Genomic DNA, 22,008 nt, shown 5'->3' with positions numbered 1-22,008 from the left:
TATTTTACAGTATTCTTGAATTTAATTATTATGCAAGCAAAACAGTAAAGTACACTAACCGCATTTTGAATCTCAACTGCATCATTACGGTTAGTTGCACAGAATGACGAGAACCTTCTGCAGAACCATTGCTTAGAGTATGATATAGAAGTATAAAGTAAATAAAAAAAAATAACCTTATTCTTCAACAACTTATACAGAAACATTTTTATATAACGTAAATGAGAAAGTATACTTTTTAATGAGCTTTTATTGCTCTCATTACATATCATAAGGTAATTTGTCAGGTTGTCTCCGAGGAGTGGAGAGACAAAGTCCTGATAATGACCCAGACTGAAATGACTGAAAGAGATGGCTGAGGAGTGTCCAAGGAGGCTAGCAGTAAAAAAGAAGTTATGTACTCACCATAACGTTCCATCTGGTAGCTTCATTTGTTAGCAACCTGTGGGTTATGGATCCAATACGGATCCGAGCTGGCAGCATACCAAGCTAAAGATCCAAGCTCCAAGCTCCACCTCCTTACCCATACTACCCTGCAACCTCCTTCCAATCCTCAGATCGCGTTTGCCACCTGTACAAACAATAAAAACTAACAACCTGAGAAAACCTGACTCAGATACAAACAAAACTCTAGCATCCAAACCTCGAGTTCAGCTAAATAACTATTCAGGTTAGGGGGAAGGAGGGAGGGACGGTTGCTGACAAATGAAGTTACCTACTCAGATGGAATGTTATGGCGAGTACATAACTTCTTTATCTGAAGTAGTTAACTTTTAGTTATGTACTCACCATAACTTCAGATGTTTGGGATCCATCTTGCCTACATTCTGACTGATGGGTTCGGAGCCGATCCCTCGGCTCCGACTCGGCACGCTTATGCCAAAGAGCGAAGTCTCTTATTGGCTGAGCTTACTATATCCCAGGATGCACCACTACCAGTCCCCCAGATCTAGTTTGTCCGCATACATGCACACATGCACGCACTGCTTATATAACATCGTCAGATGAAACAAGATAAAACAGTAGAACTCAAAACCGTTCAATCTCTTCTGATCTCCAAGGCCGGCGGAAGGAGGGTGGGTATTAGGAATGTAGGCGAGATGGATCCCAAACATCTGAAGTTATGGTGAGTACATAACTAAAAGATGTTATGTGATCCTATCTCGCCTACATTCTGACTGATGGGACAGCGTCCCTAGCACCTGAATCCTGGGTGGCTCACTGGAAAACACTCCTGAGTACCGTGGAACCAAATGATGCTCGCCCTTTAGATGCCACATCCAATTTATAGTGGGAAATGAAAGTGTGCGGGTTGGACCAAGTAGCAGCAGCACAAATCTCAGAAATAGCGAGCTTGGAATGAAAGGCGATAGAAGTAGCCATAGCTCTGGTAGAGTGAGCTTTGATAGATGTTGTAAGTTGCTTATTTGAAGAGGAATAAGCCTGAGTTATACAATCTCTAATCCATTTGGAGATAGTAGCTTTTGTGATGGTTTTACCCAATTTATTGTCTGAGAAGGACACAAACAACTGGTCTGATTTACGAATTTGCTGAGTCCTGTCTAGATAGAAGCGCAATTGCCTGTGAACATCCAATTTATGGAGAGTGTATTCTGCTTCGTTGGAGAATTTTGGAAAGAAAACTGGTAGTTCTAGAGATTGTTGGAGACAGAGATTAGAACAAACCTTTGGGACAAAAGATGGGTTAGGCCTAAGTGATACTCTATCCTTGTGAAAAATCAAGTACGGTGGCTTGATAGATAGGGCTTGAAGCTCTGAAACCCTTCTTGCAGAGGTAATTGCAACTAAGAAGGCAGTTTTCCAAGACAGATATTTTAACTCACATGTAGCAGCCGGTTCGAAAGGGGAAGATGTTAATGCACGAAGCACCAAATCAAGATCCCACGGAGGCGCAGGATGAAAAACTGGGGGTCTTAACAGCCCCGCACCTTTAATGAAAGTTTTGCATAATCTGCTGCTCATCAATGGTGGATCCATGGATTCGTGAAATTTAGAGATAGCTGCCAGTTGGACTTTAATAGTAGAGACTGAAGATCCTTGATTAAACAAGGATGTTAAGAATTTCAAAACCTCTGGGATCGGGGCAGTGATAGGGTCTAAGCCCCTGAGTTGAGCCCAGATAGCAAACCTCTTCCACTTACTGAGGTACAATTTCTTAGTGGTGGGTTTGTGGGCCGAAGATAAGATGTGAATAACTTCCGGGTCTAAGGTCTGATTTCTGACTAAAGTCGGAAGTGGAGGAGCCAAGCTGTCAACTTCAAAGTTCGAAGGGACTGGTGTTGTCGTCCCGACTGATGAATTAGCAGATCCGGAGTTAGATCTAAAACCCAAGGATCGTCCACCGCATGTTTCTTCAGGTAGGGAAACCATACCTGACGAGGCCAGTGCGGAGCAATTAGTATCATTGTGGACCCCAATTGAGAAGCTTTCTGAATGACTTTGGGGAGAAGTGGAACCGGAGGAAAGGCATAAAGTAGCCCTGTTGGCCAAGGTTGTGCTAGAGCATCCATAGCTGCTTCCCCCTGATGTGGAGTCAAGGAGAAGAACCTTTTGCACTTTGTGTTTTGTGGTGTTGCAAACAGGTCGCAGCACGGCGTCCCCCATCTTCTGAAAACCTGAGCTGCTACTGTTTCGTTCAGGGACCACTCGTGAGGAGAGAGAATTGTCCTGCTTAATCTGTCTGCCAATATATTGGATTTCCTTGGAATGTGGGTCGCTACCAAGAAACGTTTGGTAGCTACAGCCCATTCCCACACCCTCATGGCCTCTCTGCAAAGGGGGTAAGATCTGGTCCCTCCTTGTTTGTTTAGATACCAGACCACCGACATGTTGTCTGTGTGGATAGCGATAATGCCTTGAGGGAGAAACTTGTGGAGGGCCTGTAGGGACAGAAGTACAGCCCTCATCTCCAATACATTGATGTGGAGAAAGGTTTCGTCTGGAAGCCAGGAACCCTGAACTAACCTGCCCAGACAATGCCCCCCCCCCACCCTGTCTGGGAGGCATCCGTCGTCAGGGTGGCCACCGGAGGGGGGATAACAAAAGGTCTTCCCTGATTCAGATTGGACGGCTGAAGCCACCAGCGAAGGTCCCGTTTGCACGTTTCTGTAATCATAATGGGGTGATTGAGGGGAAGATTCTGAAAGGACCATTGAGTCGATAATAGCCACTGAAGAATCCTCATGTGCAATCTTGCCAGAGGAACTAGGAGAACCGTGGCAGACATCGAACCTAAAAGTTGCAGGACCATCCTGGCTGGGGCTTTGGATCTTGAAAGCAGGGCTTGAACTTGACCTTGTAAAGTTTGAATCCTTTCGGTAGGAAGAAAAACGCGCATCAATTTTGAGTCTATCTCTGCTCCTATGAACCTTATGCGCTGAGAGGGCAGCAAGACAGACTTTGACCAATTGAATGCAATTCCCAGGGTAGTACCCAGGGAAATGGTGGCTTTGAGGTTGTCCATTAGTAGATGACTGGTGGTGGCAGTCAGGAGCCAGTCGTCCAGATAGGGAAACACTTGGAATCCAAGACTCCTCAGGTGAGCAGTTACTACTGCCAAACACTTGGTGAACACCCTGGGGGCTGTGGTGAGACCAAAGGGCAGTGCACAAAATTGGAAATGACTGTCTCCCAGGCTGAAGCGCAGATACTTCCTGGACGCCCGATGTATCGGTATGTGATAATAGGCGTCCTTGAGATCTATGGAGCACATCCAAACATCCTTCTCCAATAATGGGAGAATGGATTGTAACGTGACCATTCGGAATTTGGATTTCGTGACGGATTGGTTTAGTCTGCTGAGATCCAATATTGGTCTCAGGTCCCCTGTCTTTTTTGGCACTAAAAAGAACCTTGAGTAATTTCCGGATCCGATCTGGTCTGTGGGGACCGGTTGGATGACTCCTTTTTCTAGCAGCTTTAACGCTTCTGCGGCTGCAATTTCCCTTTGACTGGGTGGTGGGTCCGGGATTTTTTTGGACGGTGGGGGTGAGTGTATGAAGGGAATGATGTAACCTCCGGCAATAATCCGAAGCACCCATCTGTCCTGAGTGATAGACTCCCAGGCTTTTAGGTGCTTGGCAAAACGGCACCCGACTGGCTCCGGAGCAGCACAGCCGGGCAATCCCTCATGAAGTGTGGGAGGCTGAAGAGCCACGAAAGGACTTGCGGTCTCCAGAATTGCGGGGCCCTCTGCCGCCTCTGGGACGGCGTCTCCCAGAAAAATTTCCCTGTCCTCTGCCTCTGGAAGGGGAATCTTCCTGCTGTTGAGGAAAAAACTTACGTGATTTCCGGAACCACATCTTCCCTCCTCCTTTAGCCTTGGGATAAGGCCGAAAGGGAGTGGAATAACGTGCACCTACGGCAGATAAAGTTTTTCCCTCTTGCTCACAGCGGGTAAGAGTGTCTTTAACCTTAGGTCCAAACAAAGAGGACCCATCAAAGGGAGCGTCGGCGAAGGAAGACTTGAAGGCCTCCGCAGAATGACACAAACGGAGTCAGGCTTGTCTCCGTAGAGCCACGCCTGTGCCAGCCGCTCTACCCGCCCCTTCGGCCGCATATGAAATGAGCCTCATGGACGAGTTAGAAATTGAAGTAAGGATAGCCAACTGAGAGCTAACCGACTGGGCTAGCTGCTCAGGTAGGTTACCCGAGAGGGAATCTGACAGCTCCTTGACCAGATCCCTCTGTAGCCTAGTAAAATGTGCCAAATAATTCAGGGACCTTAAAGTAAAGGCCACTGAAGTCAGGGTGTGCTTCCCATACCGGTCCATGCTCCTAGACTCCTTATTAGGAGGATGGACGGACGTTGAAGCCTCTGCCACGTCCTGTTGTGTAGCAGATGCCACCACCATGGCATCTACAGCCACGCCTTTAGTCAGGAACTCCTTCTCGGGTGGGGCAGACAAAAATTTGTTAGGACGAGAAGGCACTGGTTCCACGGTATCTGGGTGTTCCCACGCCCTCCGACAAACCAAATCCAGGAGCTCGTCGAAGGGCGGAGACACCCAGGAGGCGGAGGGCTGAGCCCCAAAGGCCTTGAGAAGCACTGACTCATCAGCAGAGGGGTTTGGATATCCAGCCGCCTCGTTGTTTGAGGATCTCTAAAATGTCTGCAAATGAGACATCATCCGAGGGCGACTTGGGACCCCTCCGCATCATCAAGATCAGTGTCCGATGTAATAGACTCTTTGGAGTCCACGTGCTTCCTCTTGCACGATCTCTTCCTTGGGGGCTCCTCTGAAGACAACTCCGAAGAACCCTCAGGAGGAGGGGAACCCCCAGTGGGGGTAACCTCAGGCCCAGGGGCTCCGCTGCCTAAGGACAGGGTAACTGCCAAAGACCCAGTCTCCACGCCCAGGGAAGGTGCCGGTAAAGCCGGAGAGATGGCCGAAGAAGACTTGGCCAAGGCACTCCTCATAGCTCTGAAAGCCGGACCCCCAGAATCCTGGGAGTGTCCGGTCCCCGGAGCCATGATAGCAGACGGAAGTCCCGCAGCCGAAGCACCGAGAGGGAGGCTCGGAACCGACAACATAGGTCCCGAAACGTCACCCCCGGGTCCAGCCGAAGAAGTCCGTGTGCCAAACTCGGACCCGAAGGCCGGGGTTGGAGTAAGGGTCGGAGCCGACCCTAAGACCTCCACCGGCTCCAACAGCACCTGCTCCGGCGGAGCCGCAGCGGTCGGGGGAGGAATGGCAATGACATGGGGATGGGTCGTGGGCTCCCAAGCCGACTGGGTCGGAGCCGAAACAAATTTTGAAAGACTGGGGACTGGAACAGTCTTTGGAGCACCCTGTCTATGTCCGAATCTGACATCCTCGATGACCTAGAGGATACTGAACGGGTTCGAGATGGCCTCTCCAACGGCCCCAAGGGGCTAGGGGACCGGCTCCGAGGCGACTCGATGACTATCGGCGCCGAAGGAATACCCAAACTAGTTTCCATCGGTGCCGAGGAGGACTTAGGCGCCGAGGAGGAAGTGTCTGAGCGGACAACCTTCATCGGCTCCGAGACCAGTGGAGCCGACGAAGGTGACCGCCTCGATGCCCCAGCCATCGGCTCCGAAGCCAGAGGAGTCGAGACTGGTGGCATCGAGGCAGACCGTTCCGCCCTCGGCTCCGAAGTCCTTGGAGCCGAAGGAGAAACCTGCCTATGTCTTTTGGCGGTCGGATCCGACGGACTGGTCGGAGCCGACGCCCTTTTCTTTTTAGCAGGAGAAGGAGAGGATGCTAAAGCTTCTTCAAAAGAGGGTTTTACAAGGCCTTTTAATATAAGCTTATTTTTCCTCTCTTGGAGGACCCTCGAGGAAAAAGCGTGACACACGCTGCAGGACTCCTGCAAATGTTTGGCGCCCAAACAATATACACACAGAGAATGGTCATCCGTGATAGACATCTTAAAGTTACATTTAGTGCACTTTTTGAAGCCCGAAGGCCTAGGTGCTTGAGACATTATAAGCAGAAATAAGTACTATCTCACAGACAAACTTATTTTTAATTCAATATTAACTTGCTGTTCACACAAACCACCAAGAACAACAGTCAACCACTGTATAGGAAATAATGAATAAATGAACCCTAAGGTTGATTTTTTTGAAAAGGGAATTAACCGGTAGGAAGGCCCTATAGACCGAGGGAGCCTGTAACCAGGCAAATATCAATCATACACAAATTTTCACAGATAAACTTGTCAAACACACACACAACAACAGAGTAGCCGTTAAAACAGCTTTTTGTTTAGAAATTAGCAAATTCCTGACAGAAAGTTAGTGAAAAGAAACCACTACTTAGCTCAGCCAGCTCGAGACCACGTCTTCGCTTGTTAGCGGCAAACGAGATCTGGGGGACTGGTAGTGGTGCATCCTGGGATATAGTAAGCTCAGCCAATAAGAGACTTCGCTCTTTGGCATAAGCGTGCCGAGTCGGAGCCGAGGGATCGGCTCCGAACCCATCAGTCAGAATGTAGGCGAGATAGGATCACATAACATCTTCATTTGATCAGCAACCTGTGGTACAGAGTCCCCAGCTACCCGAAATCATGGGAGGTCCTCAAGGAAGAATATTCCGGAGCACTGCAGAACCAAAAGCAGCCCTTCCTCTAAACACCAAATCTAGCTTATAATGAGAAATAAAGGTGTGAGAGGACACCCAGGTAGCCACTGAACAAATGTCATCCAGGGAAACTCTAGACCAGAATGCAGCAGACGTTGCCATAGAACGCATAGCATGAGCATGAACTCCCACTGGTTCTGGCAAGCCAGATTCTCTATATGCTAAGAGAATACAACTCGAAACCCATCTGGCAAGAGTCACTTTAGAAATCGGTTTCCCTAGAAAAGATTTTGCAAAGGAGACGAAAAGTTGGTCAGATTTACGAAAGACAGCCGTCCTGTGTAAATAAAAACGTAACTGTCTGTGAACATCCAGTAAATTAAGTTTATACTCCCCTTTGTTCTGGTAATGGGGAAAAAAAACGGCAAATTAATGTTAGTCTCTGAAGCAACTTTGGGAAGAAAAGAGGGATTAGTCCTGAGAGATACCCTGTCCTTGTGAAATACAAGGTATGGAGGTTTGATAGAAAGAGCCTGAAGCTCCGACACTCTCCTGGCTGAGGTAATGGCTACCAAAAAGACAGTCTTCCATGACAACAACTTCAGATCAATGGAAGCTGCAGGTTCAAACGGAGGAGCGACTAACGCCTGAAGAACCAAGGTGAGGTCCCACGGTGGGGATGAATTTCTAATAGGAGGTCTCAAAAGAAAGGTACCTTTTAGAAAGGCCTTACAAATTCTGGTAGCAGCGAGAGAACCAAAGTTGTCCCCAATATGAAAATGGGAAATAGCAGCCAGCTGAACCTTTACAGTAGATGAACTGGCCCCCTGCTGAAAAATATGAGACAAGAATTCTAGAACCGCTGGAATAGGAATGGTAAAAGGATCCAAGTTCTTATGTGAAGCCCAAATGGAAAAACGTTTCCATTTACTATTGTAAATCTTCCTGGTAGAGGGTTTATGTGCCGCCACCAGAATGGACTTGACTAGGGAAGAGATACCGGGAGTCCTGGCAACTAAGGGAACTGGATCAGCCAAGCTGAGAGTTTGAGCTCGTCCAGGTTCGGAGGAGCCATTCCCGAGGGGTGAGAGATCAGATCTGGAATGGGATTCAAGATCCAGAGAGGAGCTAGAGATGAGACCGTAGGGCATGGGAACCAGACTTGACGAGGCCAAAAAGGGGCTATGAGGATAATCTTGCTCCCCGACCGACTATCTTTCTGCAAAAATTTTGTCATCAGCGGAAGTGGTGGATAGGCATAAAGAAGACTGGGCGGCCAAGCATGGACTAGATCGTCTCTGGGGTCTTCCCCTAAAGGAGGAATTAGAGCGAAAAACTCGCTGCACTTCGCGTTGGAAGGCAATGCGAAGAGATCGCAGCAGGGCTGACCCCACTTGAGAAAGATTTGTTCCGCTATGGAAGAATTCAGAGACCACTCGTAAGGGGAGAGAATAGTTCTGCTCAATTTGTCCGCCAGAATGTTGGACCGACCCGGAATGTGCATCGCTAACAGGAAGCAGTTGGTGGAGATCGCCCATTCCCAAACTCTCATGGCTTCTTGGCAAAGAGGGTAAGACCTGGTTCCCCCTGTTCGTTGATATACCAGACCACCGACATATTGTCTGACTGGATCTCAATAGTCCCCAGAGGAAGGAAGGCATGAAGGGCCTGCAATGCTAAAAGGACCGCCCTCATCTCCGGTACATTTATATGCAGAATGGTCTCGGAGTCCACGTGCCTTGGACAGTCCTGCCCACACAATGCCCCCCCATCCTAGGCGGGAGGCGTCCGTGGTCACTGTGGCCTGGGGTAAGGGCATAACAAAAGGTCATCCTTCCCGAAGGGCTCGGGATTGGAGCCACCACGAGAGAGTTCCTGCAAACCCTGCTGAGGGGAATCGGCAAGTTTAGCGGATGGTGTAGAATGGACCACTGGACTTGCAAAGTCCACTGTAAAACCCTCATGTACAGACGAGCGTAAAGGATCAAATTGATCGCTGCCGCCATGGACTACAAAGCTCTCAGGACTAACTCTCCTGGGGGAGCAGGAGACTGAAGAAGAGCTAGTACATGTAGATTCATGCTGTGAAGTCTGTCTGGCGTTAGGAAAGCCTTGACCTGAAGGCACTCTATCATGGCCCCTATAAAGTTTATAACCTGAACAGGTTGGAGGAACAACTTCTTGACATTTATAGTGATCCCCAACTGGGATGATAAACGGAGGAAGAAGTCCCTGGCTGGAGAGAGTAGATGCCTGGTGGGGGCAGTGAGGAGCCAGTCGTCTAGGTACAGGAAGACCTGTATGCCCTGGAGCCTCAGGTGGGCCGCTACAACTGCCATGACCTTGGTGAACACCTTGGGGGCTGTGGTGAGACCGAAGTGTAGGACCCTAAACTGGTAATGACCGGCCCCTAGCCGAAAGCGGAGAAACCTCCTGGACTGTCTGTCCATGAGAATATGGTAGTACGCATCCTTGAGGTCTATGGAGCACATCCAGTCCTCATCCTGCAAGAGGGGCAGGATGGATTGGAGCGTGACCATCCGGAATTTCTCCTTGGCAACAAAATGGTTCATTGTTGACAGGTCGAGAATCAGCCTTAAGTCCCCCATCTTTTTTGGCACCAGAAAGAACCTGGAGTAGATGCCTGATCCAGACTGGTCTGGGGGCACATGCTGGATGGCTCTTTTTTTTCTAACAGCTTTTCTATTTCCAAAGCCGCAGCCTCCCTTTGAGTGGGTGGAACATCTGGGAGGTGCCTTGAGTAAGGGGGCTTGTTTATGAAGGGGACTGAATAGCCTCTGCATATTATCTGAAGCACCCAGCGATCTGTCGTGATGGACTCCCATTGAGCCAGGTGCCTCAAAAAATGCTCCCCGACTGCCTCCAGAGAGAAGCAGTCGGGCAACCCCTCAGGGCTGCTGCGCGGGTCAGTCGGAAAAGGGTTCCCGTGACCCGAAGTTCTTCGGACCCCCTCTGCCTCTGGGCTGGCGTCCAACTTGTCCCCCTCTGCCTCTGGGGGAGAAGGAGTCCTGAGCGTTCCGGGCCTGCTGAGATTTCTAGAACCACATCATCTTCTGCCCTCGCTGGTTCCTGGAGAACAGACGGCTGACAGCGCCAGTGTCTCGCGGACAGTCTTCCCGAACAGGGTAGACCCGTCAAAGGGTGCATTCGCGAAGGACGCCTTGAAAGGTTCTGAGAAATCACAAAGCCAAAGCCAGGCATGACGCCTTAAGGCGATACCGGACCCGCTAGCTCTAGCAGCTCCTTCCATGGCGTGGGAGAGTAGCCACATAGACGCATTAGACACTGATTTGAGAGTGGCCATACGAGCTGAGAAAGTCCATTTATCCTCAGCCGACATGGACTCTGGGGGAGACTCAGTGTACTCTTTAACCAGGTCCCGCTGCGGTCTGATTACATGGGCCAAGTAATTCAGCTCCCTAATAGAGAAGGTAGCTGAAGCAAACATCCGCTTTCTAATATGGTCCATTGCCCGAGACTCCTTGTCAGGGGGATGGACTGAAGAACTGTCCTGAGATAGTTCCTTTTTGGTGGCCGCCGCCACCACCATGGCTTCAACAGGGGAACCCTTGCTCCATGAAGCTTTGTCTGCAGGGGGGAGCTCAGAATCTTCTCGGGCCTCCTGGGGATCGGCTCTACAGTGTCCGGTTCCTTCCACGCCCTGATGGTAATCAGTTCGGCTGGGGTGGACACCCAAGAGGTAGATGGGCCTGTGTGGAATGCCTCCAGGAATACCAACTCGTCCGAGGAAGGTTTTTTGGCGGGACCCCCCCCCCAGCAGAGCATTTCCATAATGTCTCAGAAGGAGACGTCATCGGGGGGTGACTTGGGAGAACATTTCCCTTCCTCCAAATCAGTATCCTCGGTGAGGGACTCAGGGGAGTCGAAATTCCTCCTTTTGCACAGGGGGACACTCCGAGGGGGGCTCACCAACAGATTTGTTTTCCTCCAGGGAAACTGGCTGGGGCGTCAACGACACAGGCTGCCCTTGGGACTGGATGATGGAGGACAAACCGAGCTGCAAAGGAGCAGGGGCAGATCCAGAGCGAGGGATTTTGATCCTCTAGAGAGAACCCTCTCCACAACGTCGAATGCCGAAGGGGAACCAGCCTCTCTAAGACAGGTGGCCAGCACCCACGGATACGATGAAGGGATCAGTGTCGGAGCCGAAGCGCTCGGATCAGAGTGGACGGTGTGCTCCGACTGCAATGGAGCTGAAGACACACTCGCCCCATCAGATCCAATGCCCGGCTCTCGGCCCTGAGAGCTCGGATCCGAAAAGGAATCGATAGTCTCAAGGGCATGGCCAGCGTCAAGGTAGCAATAACCATCGGCGCTGACTCCCCGACTCCGAAGACTCCGAAACAAGGTAGTGGATCAGAGAAGGAGCTATCAGGGCACACAGTGGGGCTGAACTCACCCCCGGAGTGGGGGGAGGCAGCAACACTCCCATCTGCAGCTGAGTCTGTAAGAAGCGACGCATCATCCGGTCCATATCTGCCTCCGAGAAGCTTCTAGTAGATCTGGACATGGCCGCCGAAGCCGGTCGGGAGGGCCGACGCGATGACCTCGAAGATGGTCAGGCCTCCTCCTCCGGCGAGAAGCGTGGGGAACAGAGCCATGGGGAGGAAAGCTTGGAAGTCCTCGATGGGGAAGGGAGAACCTTGGCAGGAGGGGCCGAGGGGTCCAATTCGGCCCTCTGTTTGTGGCTTCTCTCTCTGTCCCTTTCTCTTTCTCTCTCTCCCTTCACTCTTTCCTATCTTTTTTTGCCTCTCGCTTTCCCTGAGATGATTTGGGAGGGTGAGTCCCAGTCAGGGGAGGAGGGCCAGATGGTTGGGCAACTGTAGCCGCGGTTGTCGCTACAGAGGGAGAGGAGGAAGAAGAAGACGATTTTGCGGGTAGGAAGCCAGCCAGAATCAGCTTATTCTTCCTAGTTCTCAAGGCCTGGGGGTTAAAGGCTGCACAAATTTGGCAGCCTGAGGAAAGATGGGCCACCCCCAAGCAAAGAACGCACTGAGTGTGACCATCCGCTGGCGACAGCTTATGGCCACACTCAGTGCACTTAGAAAAAGTAAGCTTTTGGCCATCAGCCAAACTCACACTCACACCTGAAGGAAAAGAGGGACCTACTAGGTGATAGAGATACGAAGGATAAGAGGGAGATCGATAAATTAAGAAGAAAAACGAATATCTATCAATATAGAAAATACTACACACACACACAAACAACTAAATACCCAAAGTTTTTATATATAAAACGGAAAATACTAAACTCGCCTGGAGCTCGAGGAATCCCGTGCTTGGCAAAGCCACAGTAAACGAGATCTGAGGATTGGAAGGAGGTTGCAAGGTAGTATGGGTACGGGGGTGGAGCTTGGAGCTGGGATCTTTAGCTTGGTATGCTGCCGGCTCGGATCCGTAACCCACAGGTTGCTGATCAAATGAAGTTAACTACTTCAGATCAAGTGACACTGGTTCACCCATTCTGAGGAGGCAGAATAGATGGCTAGTCTGCTGCAGTAGTAACATCTGATGTAGACCCAGTGCAGCAGCAAGCAGCAATGGTCCAGGACATGTGGCTCAGTCTAACAAAATGCTCACAATGATGAGACTCAGAGCATGTGTGGAAGCAAGAATGCATCACTGGGTTGGCTCTGCAAATCTCCGCTATGCAGGGCTTCCACTACAACTCGTTGAAGATCATCTGAGCAATGCTCACAGTTGACGAAGGAAAACAATCTCAGAAGCAAGTAGCCAATCAGTACACCAGCTGCAGATCAGGATATTGACAGAGTGACTATTACACCGCTGTATTTCCTGCCCTCTGCACCTATCTAGCTGTTGGGGAAACTGGTTACACCTCACCGGCAAAAACATGCAAAATGCAAGGTATCAAAAGGTCATGGTACAGCTATAATATGTGTTTCAAGACCATGATCAAAGTTTAAAAGAGTATATCTATGCCCTGCTACTAATGATGTGTGGTACACCACTGGGTGAATGAGGAGTACAATAAAAATATCTTATTTCAAAGTAACAATGATGAATATGAGCAGGTATTGTTGGTTTATGTCCATTGTTATGTGGGCTGATGCAGGTGTCTCGATTTATACATATGACCAAAATATTCACAGATGTGCTGTGCTATCCAGAAGATGTCAAGGTTGTGTGAATGCCTTTTAGGGGGGTACCATGGGTCAATACGAGCTTTGACCCTCACAGGCACTATGTGCCATTGGTAATACTACTTTATGATTATTAACTTCTCACAGTATGACTTGATGTCTTCCTGTTTTATTGATGCTTGTGGCTGTACACTTTTACTGCAGCATATAATATGCAAGTAATGTGGTATGATAATGTAAACTGTGTTCTGGTGTCTGTAGCATATGAGTTGTTTCTAAATATTATAATGCTAACTTTTACTGTAGTCATGAGCAGAGGGGATTTTTACTGGATACACTGACTGTTCTCCACGTAGTATGCATGTGTGTATCAGGGGGTCTGTATACTTATTACGGCGGCTGAATGTGTGTCATCCCAAGTTTGATGTGGGTGTAACTAGCACACTTAATATATTATAAATATACACACAGACACACTGGCCAAACAAATTTAAATACGACTGCACTTTACACTGTCAAAAAGTTAGTTGTAGACAGAGTGAAGTGCTTGGGAAATTTCTTGAAAGCTTCTTCGCCGAATGATGAAGATGTCAAAGAAAGGGGGACAGAATGCTTTAAGGAAAGTGTGAAAATGGGGTTTAATTGCAAATGTTTCTGCATTAGGAGTGGGATTGTTTGTGCAAATGTTTCAGGGTTAGGGTTAGAGTAAGGGCTAAGGAAGGGGATAGATCTAGTGCTGTGCATGTTTGCTTTTAAATGTGATAAGTGCCTTACGTAGTGTTATGGAAAGAATTTCTCTAAGGTAAGGAGTAGAGGTGGGGTTACGGACAAGATAACATGTATTATCAAAGCACCAGCTCATTTAATTAGGCTGTATGTGCAAGCAGTGCTCACTTGCCAGCAGCAAGGCATCATTTAAAGGCATGTATGTCAGGTTACCAATGTGAAAGAGTTAAGAATTAATGAAAAAAGTCCCCAGTTTGCATGGATGACAGCCTTGATCCTAGCTGGCTCTCATGGCCACCATCTCCAAGTTTGATAGGATGGGGAAACTAGCTAATGGAGCAGCAAAATGGGGTTAATGGTCAGGAAGATCAGGGAGGTAAAAAGATAACATAAAAATACTATACATTCCTCTAGTGAAAAATTCTTGAAGTAAGATGAGCAATTTATTCCCTCTGGGACATACAAAACATCCCCACTTTCCAACAGAGGTTTGAAAAAAAAAAAAAAAAAAAAACAAGATTTGAAAGGTAGATCACCATCAGTATGATGAAACCTTTAACAATGCCCCTAGTTTTAGACAGAATACTGCCAGCAATCAAGAAATATTAATGCAAGTTTTTGCAGTTGTGCTCATATCATGCTTTTCTGGTTTTAGCTGTTCTTAATATAATATATGTAGGCAAGAAAATGGCATTTTATTACATTTATTCTGATTGTAACCTTGTTGCCTTTGGACGAAGTTATAGTCAAAAAGCAATGAAAATGAGCCCTGAGCCAGCTTACCTATATGGTTAACAAACAAGTTACAATACTCCCTTAAATAAAACATACATATTATCTGTCTGACAGCAATTTATGTTGTATGCTTAAAGGTTTGCCATGCCTAAATAGCTGTGATCCCATATATATTAGAATATATTAAAAGACAGATATACTTAGCTAAAAGAAGTTACTGTCTAATCTTAAAAATCTTTGAGATTGCATATACCAATTCATACCAGTGCTGTCTGCAAACAATAAAAATGTTTCTTTTTGTGCTTTAAAGTTATTTAAAATATTTAGTAAAGTTTCATTACATAAAATGAAGTATTTTCCCTGTTGGCAGAAGAGTGGTAATATCTCTACTTCACAGCTCTAGGGGCTTGAGTTCGATTATGACCTTGGCAACAGTCTGTGAGGAGTCTGCATGTTCTTCCTGTGTTTGTGTGGTTATGTTCTGGGTACTCTGGTTCCAAAAACGATGTCGGATGACTGACTACACTAAATTGTCCATAAATATTTACATTTATCCCTGTCCTTCTATTCCAGGTTGGGGTAGAGAAGATCCAAGGCCACCACCCAGTTAAGTGCTAAATAAATAAAAGTACAACCCTATCAGATCTATATGTTGTGGAGGTGGAGAATGAACCTAAATAAGTAAAACGGTACAATCCTTTCAGATCTATATGTTGTGAAGGTGGAGAATGAACCTAAATAAGTAAAACGGTACAATCCTTTTAGATGTATATGTTGTGAAAGTGGAGAATGAACCTAAATAAGTAAAACGACACAATTCCTTCAGATCTATATGTTGTGAAGGTGGAGAATGAACCTAAATAAGTAAAACGGTACAATCCTTTTAGATGTATATGTTGTGAAAGTGGAGAATGAACCTTGGCTTCTGACACTTGTATGAAGGCAGTGATGGGAGTTGTATCAGTGGATCCTGTGCCAGTCGTCCAGGTGACATCACTGACCAACATCTAAAGCAATGGCAAACAGTGCGAGTCAGGTAAAGCTGCTGGCATCACACATCATAGCCTTCAGTATCTAAAATGAACCTAAACCATTTACAATGAAGTTGTCAGTCAAGGGAAATGAAGGTGTAACAATACCATGGCGGTGCTCTCTGCTAGTGCACAAAGATAAACTAACTTTGTCATTTCCTACATCTTTGTTGATGATAGAAAGAAGACATGAATTGTTTATTCTATTCTGTGTGGTCTTTACCCTTAAGTTTCCTGACTGATCCCTGCATCTGAGATGAAAAGGAGAGAAAAGAGTTTCTGGGTTGCTCCTATATACTCACATAATTTTTCTTTTGGTCTAAGCATTTATTTGTAGCATTTAATGCCAGCTGTTGCTTATGAATTTCTTAGAGATCTCACTTCTTGTCTTACAAAAATCTTAATTTCTTTGGGTTGGGGTTGGCATAATAGTTAAGGTCTTTAATCTCAAATATGCAAGGTACAGGGTTTTGATTCTGCTGTCTGATAATTGGCTAGACTTGTAGCAGTCTGTAGACAGAAGTTTATAGGTAAATAGAAGGCTATTTTGCATATGTTCTTGAAAGTTTTGCTTAGCAGCCAGCCTTCCTATGACTCACCTGTCTGATGTTACCCTTCCTTCTTCCCAAGTTGGGTTAAAGAGTAAAAGGGGGTAGGGGGGTTTCTGAGGAATAGGAAGAGGATAAGCTACAAAAGTATCACTCCGATTTCTGTGGGAGTTTGGAAATTCAAGATAAAATGAGATGCCAGGACCACTTACACGTGTATTGGAATAGGGGTCTTCTTTTTCTTTCGTCTGTTCCCATTAAAGAGGTCGCCACAGCAGATATCTGTTTCCATTTCTTCCTGTCCGCTGCATCTTGTTCTGTCACACCAACCACCTGCATGTCCTCTCTCACCACATCCATAAACCTTATCTTAGGCCTTCTTATTTTCCTCTTACCTGGCAGCTCCATCTTTAGCATCCTTTTCCCAATATACCCAACATCCCTCCTCAGCACATTTCCAAACCAACGTAATCTTGCCTCTCTGGCTTTGTCTCTACACCGTCCAACCTGGGCTGACCCTCTTCTAATATACTTATTCCTAATCCTGTCCACCCTCATCACACCCAGTGCAAATCTTAACATCTTTAACTCTGCCATGTCCAGCTCTAACACTTGCCTTTTTGTCAGTGCCACTGTCTGCAACCCATATAACATAGCTGGTCTCACTACCCCCTTGTAGACCTCTCCTTACACTCTTACTGGTACTCATCTGTCACAAATCACTCCTGATACACTTCTCCACCCACTCCACCCTGCCTCTACTCTCTTCTTCACCTCTCTTCCACACTCGTCATTACTCTGGGCTGTTGATCCCAAGTATTTAAACTCGTCCACCTCCGACAAGTCTACTCCCTGCATCCTCACCATTCCTCTCTCCTCCCTCTCATTCACACACATATATTCTTAGTCCTGCTGTCCTTCATTCCTCTCCTCTCTAGAGCACATCTCCACCTCTCCAGGGTCTTCTCAACCTGCTCCCTACTCTCACTACATATCACTGTCATCTGCAAACATCATAGTCAACAGGGACTCCTGTCTGATCTGGTCTGTCAACCTGTCCATCACCATTGCAAAGAAGAAAGGGCTCAGAGCTGATCATTGATGTAATCCCACCTCCACCTTAAATGCATCCGTCACTCCCACCGCAGACCTCACCAATGTATTGGAATGGGGGTCTGGGTACAAAAAAACTGTAGTCCCTCGGCTGCCCTGAGGAAAAGAAAAATCTAGAGGTGATGTTAGTATTAAACAATTCTTCTGTCCCCTGAGGAAAAGAAAAATCTAGAGGTGATGTTAGTATTAAACTATTCTTCTGTCCCCTGAGGAAAAGAAAAATCTACAGGTGATGTTAGTATTAAACTATTCTTCTGTCCTAACCAATGTGAAAAAAAAGGAAGAAAGCAGGCAATTAATGTGTTCACATTTTTTTTCCTGATGACGAGAAAGAACTGAAAGACAAATGACTGATACCATCATGTACAAAGTCGAAAATGCCAGAACTCCTATGAAAAAGGGATTCTTGTTCAGTCAAACTATTCCAGTAAACAAATGCAAGCAAGCAAACAAAGAATAAAGTCCTGTACACTGCTGACTTGGAAGATTACTTAATAAAACATGTAAAATATGAAAACCAGGAATGGGGAGGTGCAAATTGTACACATTTTTTATGTGCTTTAACAGCCACACTGAAGTAAAGTATGCTTGTTCTAAGGAAAGTTACCAATGTTTCACATTTGACAAGTGATAAACAGAAAGCTGTTTGACTGCTACAGGCAAAAGTTTAAAATTCTGTAGGCTAAAAACCATTCTATGAAACGTGTAAGACTTTCCATGAATTAAATTAGAAAGAAAATTAAAAAAAAAAAATAAATTAAGAGTAATTTTGGTTTTTGATCAATACCCTTAACAGCAAATCATGCAAATCGATCTACCAGTCTGTGCTTGAGTCTAATTTTGACAGTTAAGAATCCCCACGATAAAAACATAAGTATCACATGTGCACATTCAGATGATCGAGTTTAGCTAATCACTTGACAGTTCTGGGGATAAAGTATTTTCATATCGCTAGATGTTAATCTTGTCCGTACCTGTGGTGCAGCCTGCATGGTGAGTGGAATCGTTTGTTGTTGCTGAGTTGTGGCTTGGCTCAGGGAACAAACAGCCTGAACAGATGGGAAAGTTGCTGGCTGCATTACTTCAGACTGGGCTGAAAAAGGCAGTAAAACATAAGATGTTTAGTGCTTCCACAAGAAGACTTGATAAAACAGAAAGAATTCCTAGTAACTAAGGTTGTACAAACCTAAAAGGTGCGAGAAACAAAATTCCCTCTAATAGTTTCAATCTGAATGCATTTTTCTCAATGATTCTGCGCCTTGCTCACTGATGGACATGTAGCCCACAAATATTCTGCATAAATCACACCAACAGCTGAAAACAGGCAGCAAATCGCACTGTTGGTAATAATGTCAATAATTAGAGGAAAGCATCTGCTTCCTTGTAAGCTAAGATGCACGTGGGAAGTCTCTGTCAGGATGCACGTCTATTAAAGCTCAGGCTGAGACAGAAGTATCACTATGCACTGATGGTAGGAAACGCACAACCTTCCGAGTCTCAGAACTGCAACACGCATAATCTCAAGAAGAAATATGCAAAACACAATAGGGATGGGGGAGGTAAATATTCTTATTTCTAAACTACAATAACGCAGAGGTGACAATTAGTAAATGGATGCAGAAGTAAGGTCCCCTTGCATGAACAGTGTGGAGGCACTATCCTCAAAAGTGTCTCTCATAAAAGTTAATCCCAATACAACTGCATATTTAATAAGCAACTGCATTAATTACAATTATGTTACTCAAATTATTACAGCAGTTCCATTTTTGGGTGCCCACACTTCACAAGAGAGGGGCTTCACACATCAAAAGGAAAACTTAAACCAAAAACAATTGCAAACCAACTTGGTACACATTTCAAAACTTAAATCAAGCCTCTGTCCCAAACTATGAAACAGGGACACCAAAGTCTAACATTTGAAAATAATCCCTAATGTACTGATTTGTAGCTGCCTTCAATATAAATAAACACTGATTCAAGTAAAAACCTATGAATATTTATTGCAACAAAAAATAAAACAAATTGTCATGTACAACACTTCCACAGTTAAAATGCCACCATTAAATAATAGCTGGAACAACTGCAGTCAGTAAATTAAATAATGATCCAATGAGCTCTTTTCTAAAACTAGCCTTAAAGAAAAAAAAAACATTAATTTAAACCTCTCTTTATTAGCTCAAAGAGAAGTTTGCAATTTATATTCACAATATTCAGTGTTTACACAAGCCCACTCCTCTTCCACCATTTGCATAATGCACTATTTATATTTCATCATTCGGACAGTCCTGTTTTTTCACTTTTAACTTCCTTAAGTTATTTCTTCCAGATAGAAAGCTGAACAATCACCGCATTCTGCTTAACAGACATCACATGCATTTAGATTAGTACTTTCACTCAAAAAAAGAAGTTATATCTCACCATAATGCTCCATCTGTGCTGTTGATCTTCATCCATTCATCACGGATGGGTTTGGTTCCAAGCCCTGGTTACCGAGTTGGCCTTATACCCAAGCTCGCTCTAGCCAAAAAAAACTCTCGAGCAAAGAATTACCCACAACCCCCTTCTCCCTGTTACCTCAGATCGAGTTTGACTTAAATAAAGCAGAGACCGTCTCTGAGCAAAAACCTTCTCCAGGAAGTGGACCTTAATATCCCCCAGCAGCCTCTAGGAGGGGGAAGGAGGATGGGACGTGATGAATGGATGAAGATCAACAACACAGATGGAACGTTATGGTAAGACATAACTTCTTTATCTGATGTTGTTAATCTTCATTTCATTCATCACCAATGGGACAAAGTCCCCAGCTACCTTATATCCATGGGACGCCCTTCCCCTGGAGACCAGATCCAACTTGTAATGAGTGATAAAGGTATGAGGGGCAAGCCCATGTAGCTGCTGCACAAATGTCGTCCATTGAAGCTCTGGAGTGGAATGCCGCAGAAGCTGCCATTGATCTGGTGGAGTGAGCCCTGATATTTGGCGGAACAGATTTCCTTTTTAGGTTATAAATTAAAATTATACAGTCTCTGAGCCATTTGGCTAGAGTCACTTTAGAGACTGACATTCCCATTTTTGGACCAGAAAAAGAAATAAATAACTGGTCTGATTTCCTGATTGTTTTTGTTCTAAGTAAAACCTCAATTATCTGTGAACATCCAGTAAATGCAAACAATACTCTCCCTTGTTGGAAAATTTAGGAAAAAACACAGGCAATTCAATAGTCTGATTAATGGAGAAATCGGAAATTACTTTGGGCAGCAAGGACTGGTCCGTAGTGATACTCTGTCCTTGTGAAAAATCAAATAAGGACGCTTGGTACAAAGAGCCTGGAGCTCAGAAATGTGTCTGGCCAAAGTAACAGCTACCAGAAAAAGAGATTTCCAGGACAGAAACTTGATGTCACATGTGGCTGCCGGCTCGAAAGGGGGGGGGTGTCAAAGACTGCAAGACAAGCATGAGACCAGGGTTCTGTGGGTTGCTTAACTGGGGGTCTTGAATGATAGATTCCTTTCAAAAATTTTTTGCTCAAACAATGAGAGATTAAAGAGGAGTCACCAAAACCATTATGAAAATTCAACAAAAGGAGAAAAAAGGGTGCTGCTAACAACCAAAACCAAGTCCTCAGCACTCTGATGGATTTCCACGTAGGCACAAAGCAGGCAAACTCTTCCCGGCAAAATCTATTGCAACAATAAAGGCTCTCCAATATACCATTAATGATACAAGTTACACAATACATTTTCGTCTTTAACTTCTTCAGATAAAAAATTCAAAACACCCACCTTCTTTTATACTCACACCCATTTCAAAATCCACCAGTAAAATCACATTACATTATTTAAAATCCTGTACTCGAGTAATGTTAAAATGTCATTAATGTAATATAAGATTCTCTAATTTTATTTATACACAATAAATGACCCTCTATTATAAACAAATCGTTATTACTAGCAAAAAATATTTAAAATTTATAAAATGTAAGCATATAATTCTATCTAAATGAAACTACATTTCATTCACACATTATAAAGCTCCCTCTTGTGGTGATATCAATAATTTATCTTAAATTTTTTTTTTTAATAACTAATGTTGTATTAGCTAATAATAATATAAAATACTGTTGTATTATCTTATAAAAAAATGGAAAACATATTGTTTCTAGGTTTTAAATGTTGATTACAGCCTAGCTGCCCTTAATTTAAAAACTGGAGCTAGGGAAACAACATCATTTAATCCAGGGAATCTACTGGCCTCTAAATAAATTTGCCAGTAGAGTTCCCTGTATTCAATTTTTTGTTTCCCACAGTCCGCCCCTCACATCTTTAGGAATTTCTTCTAGAACAAAACACTTATAATTTACAATATCGCATTGTGTACTGTGTTTACATAGGGCATTATTGGTATTTTGTGTACGTATAGCATTTAAATGTTTGTATATCCTTCTCTTTCATTTTCTCTCTGTTTTACCTATGTAAAACACTTGACACAAACATAAAGCTAAATATATTATGCCCATACTTTCACAGTTACTGTATTTCGCCGTAATAATTTTATTTCTAGAGGTTAAACTAATGGAGTCCTTATTATGTATGTAGGGACACTGGGTACATCTGCCACACTTAAAAGTTCCCATTCTACA

At 45.1% G+C, this 22,008-nt stretch overlaps 1 protein-coding gene across 2 annotated transcripts in view; it reads right to left on the bottom strand.

Moving 5' to 3' along the window:
* The window catches only part of POU6F1 (POU class 6 homeobox 1), a 438,794-nt gene that overhangs the window by 245,546 nt on the left and 171,240 nt on the right, over positions 1–22,008 (bottom strand). For both annotated transcript variants that reach the window (XM_044083449.1, XM_044083450.1), the window contains exon 5: positions 18,344–18,462. In XM_044083449.1, the coding sequence (XP_043939384.1) occupies positions 18,344–18,462 (119 nt within the window). The remainder of the gene's footprint in view (positions 1–18,343; positions 18,463–22,008) is intronic.

This window comes from Protopterus annectens, chromosome 9.part0 (genome assembly GCF_019279795.1).
Source record: "Protopterus annectens isolate FY-2018-M chromosome 9.part0, PAN1.0, whole genome shotgun sequence".
Lineage (NCBI taxonomy): Eukaryota > Metazoa > Chordata > Ceratodontiformes > Protopteridae > Protopterus > Protopterus annectens.
This window is presented reverse-complemented; position numbering and strand designations above follow the sequence as displayed.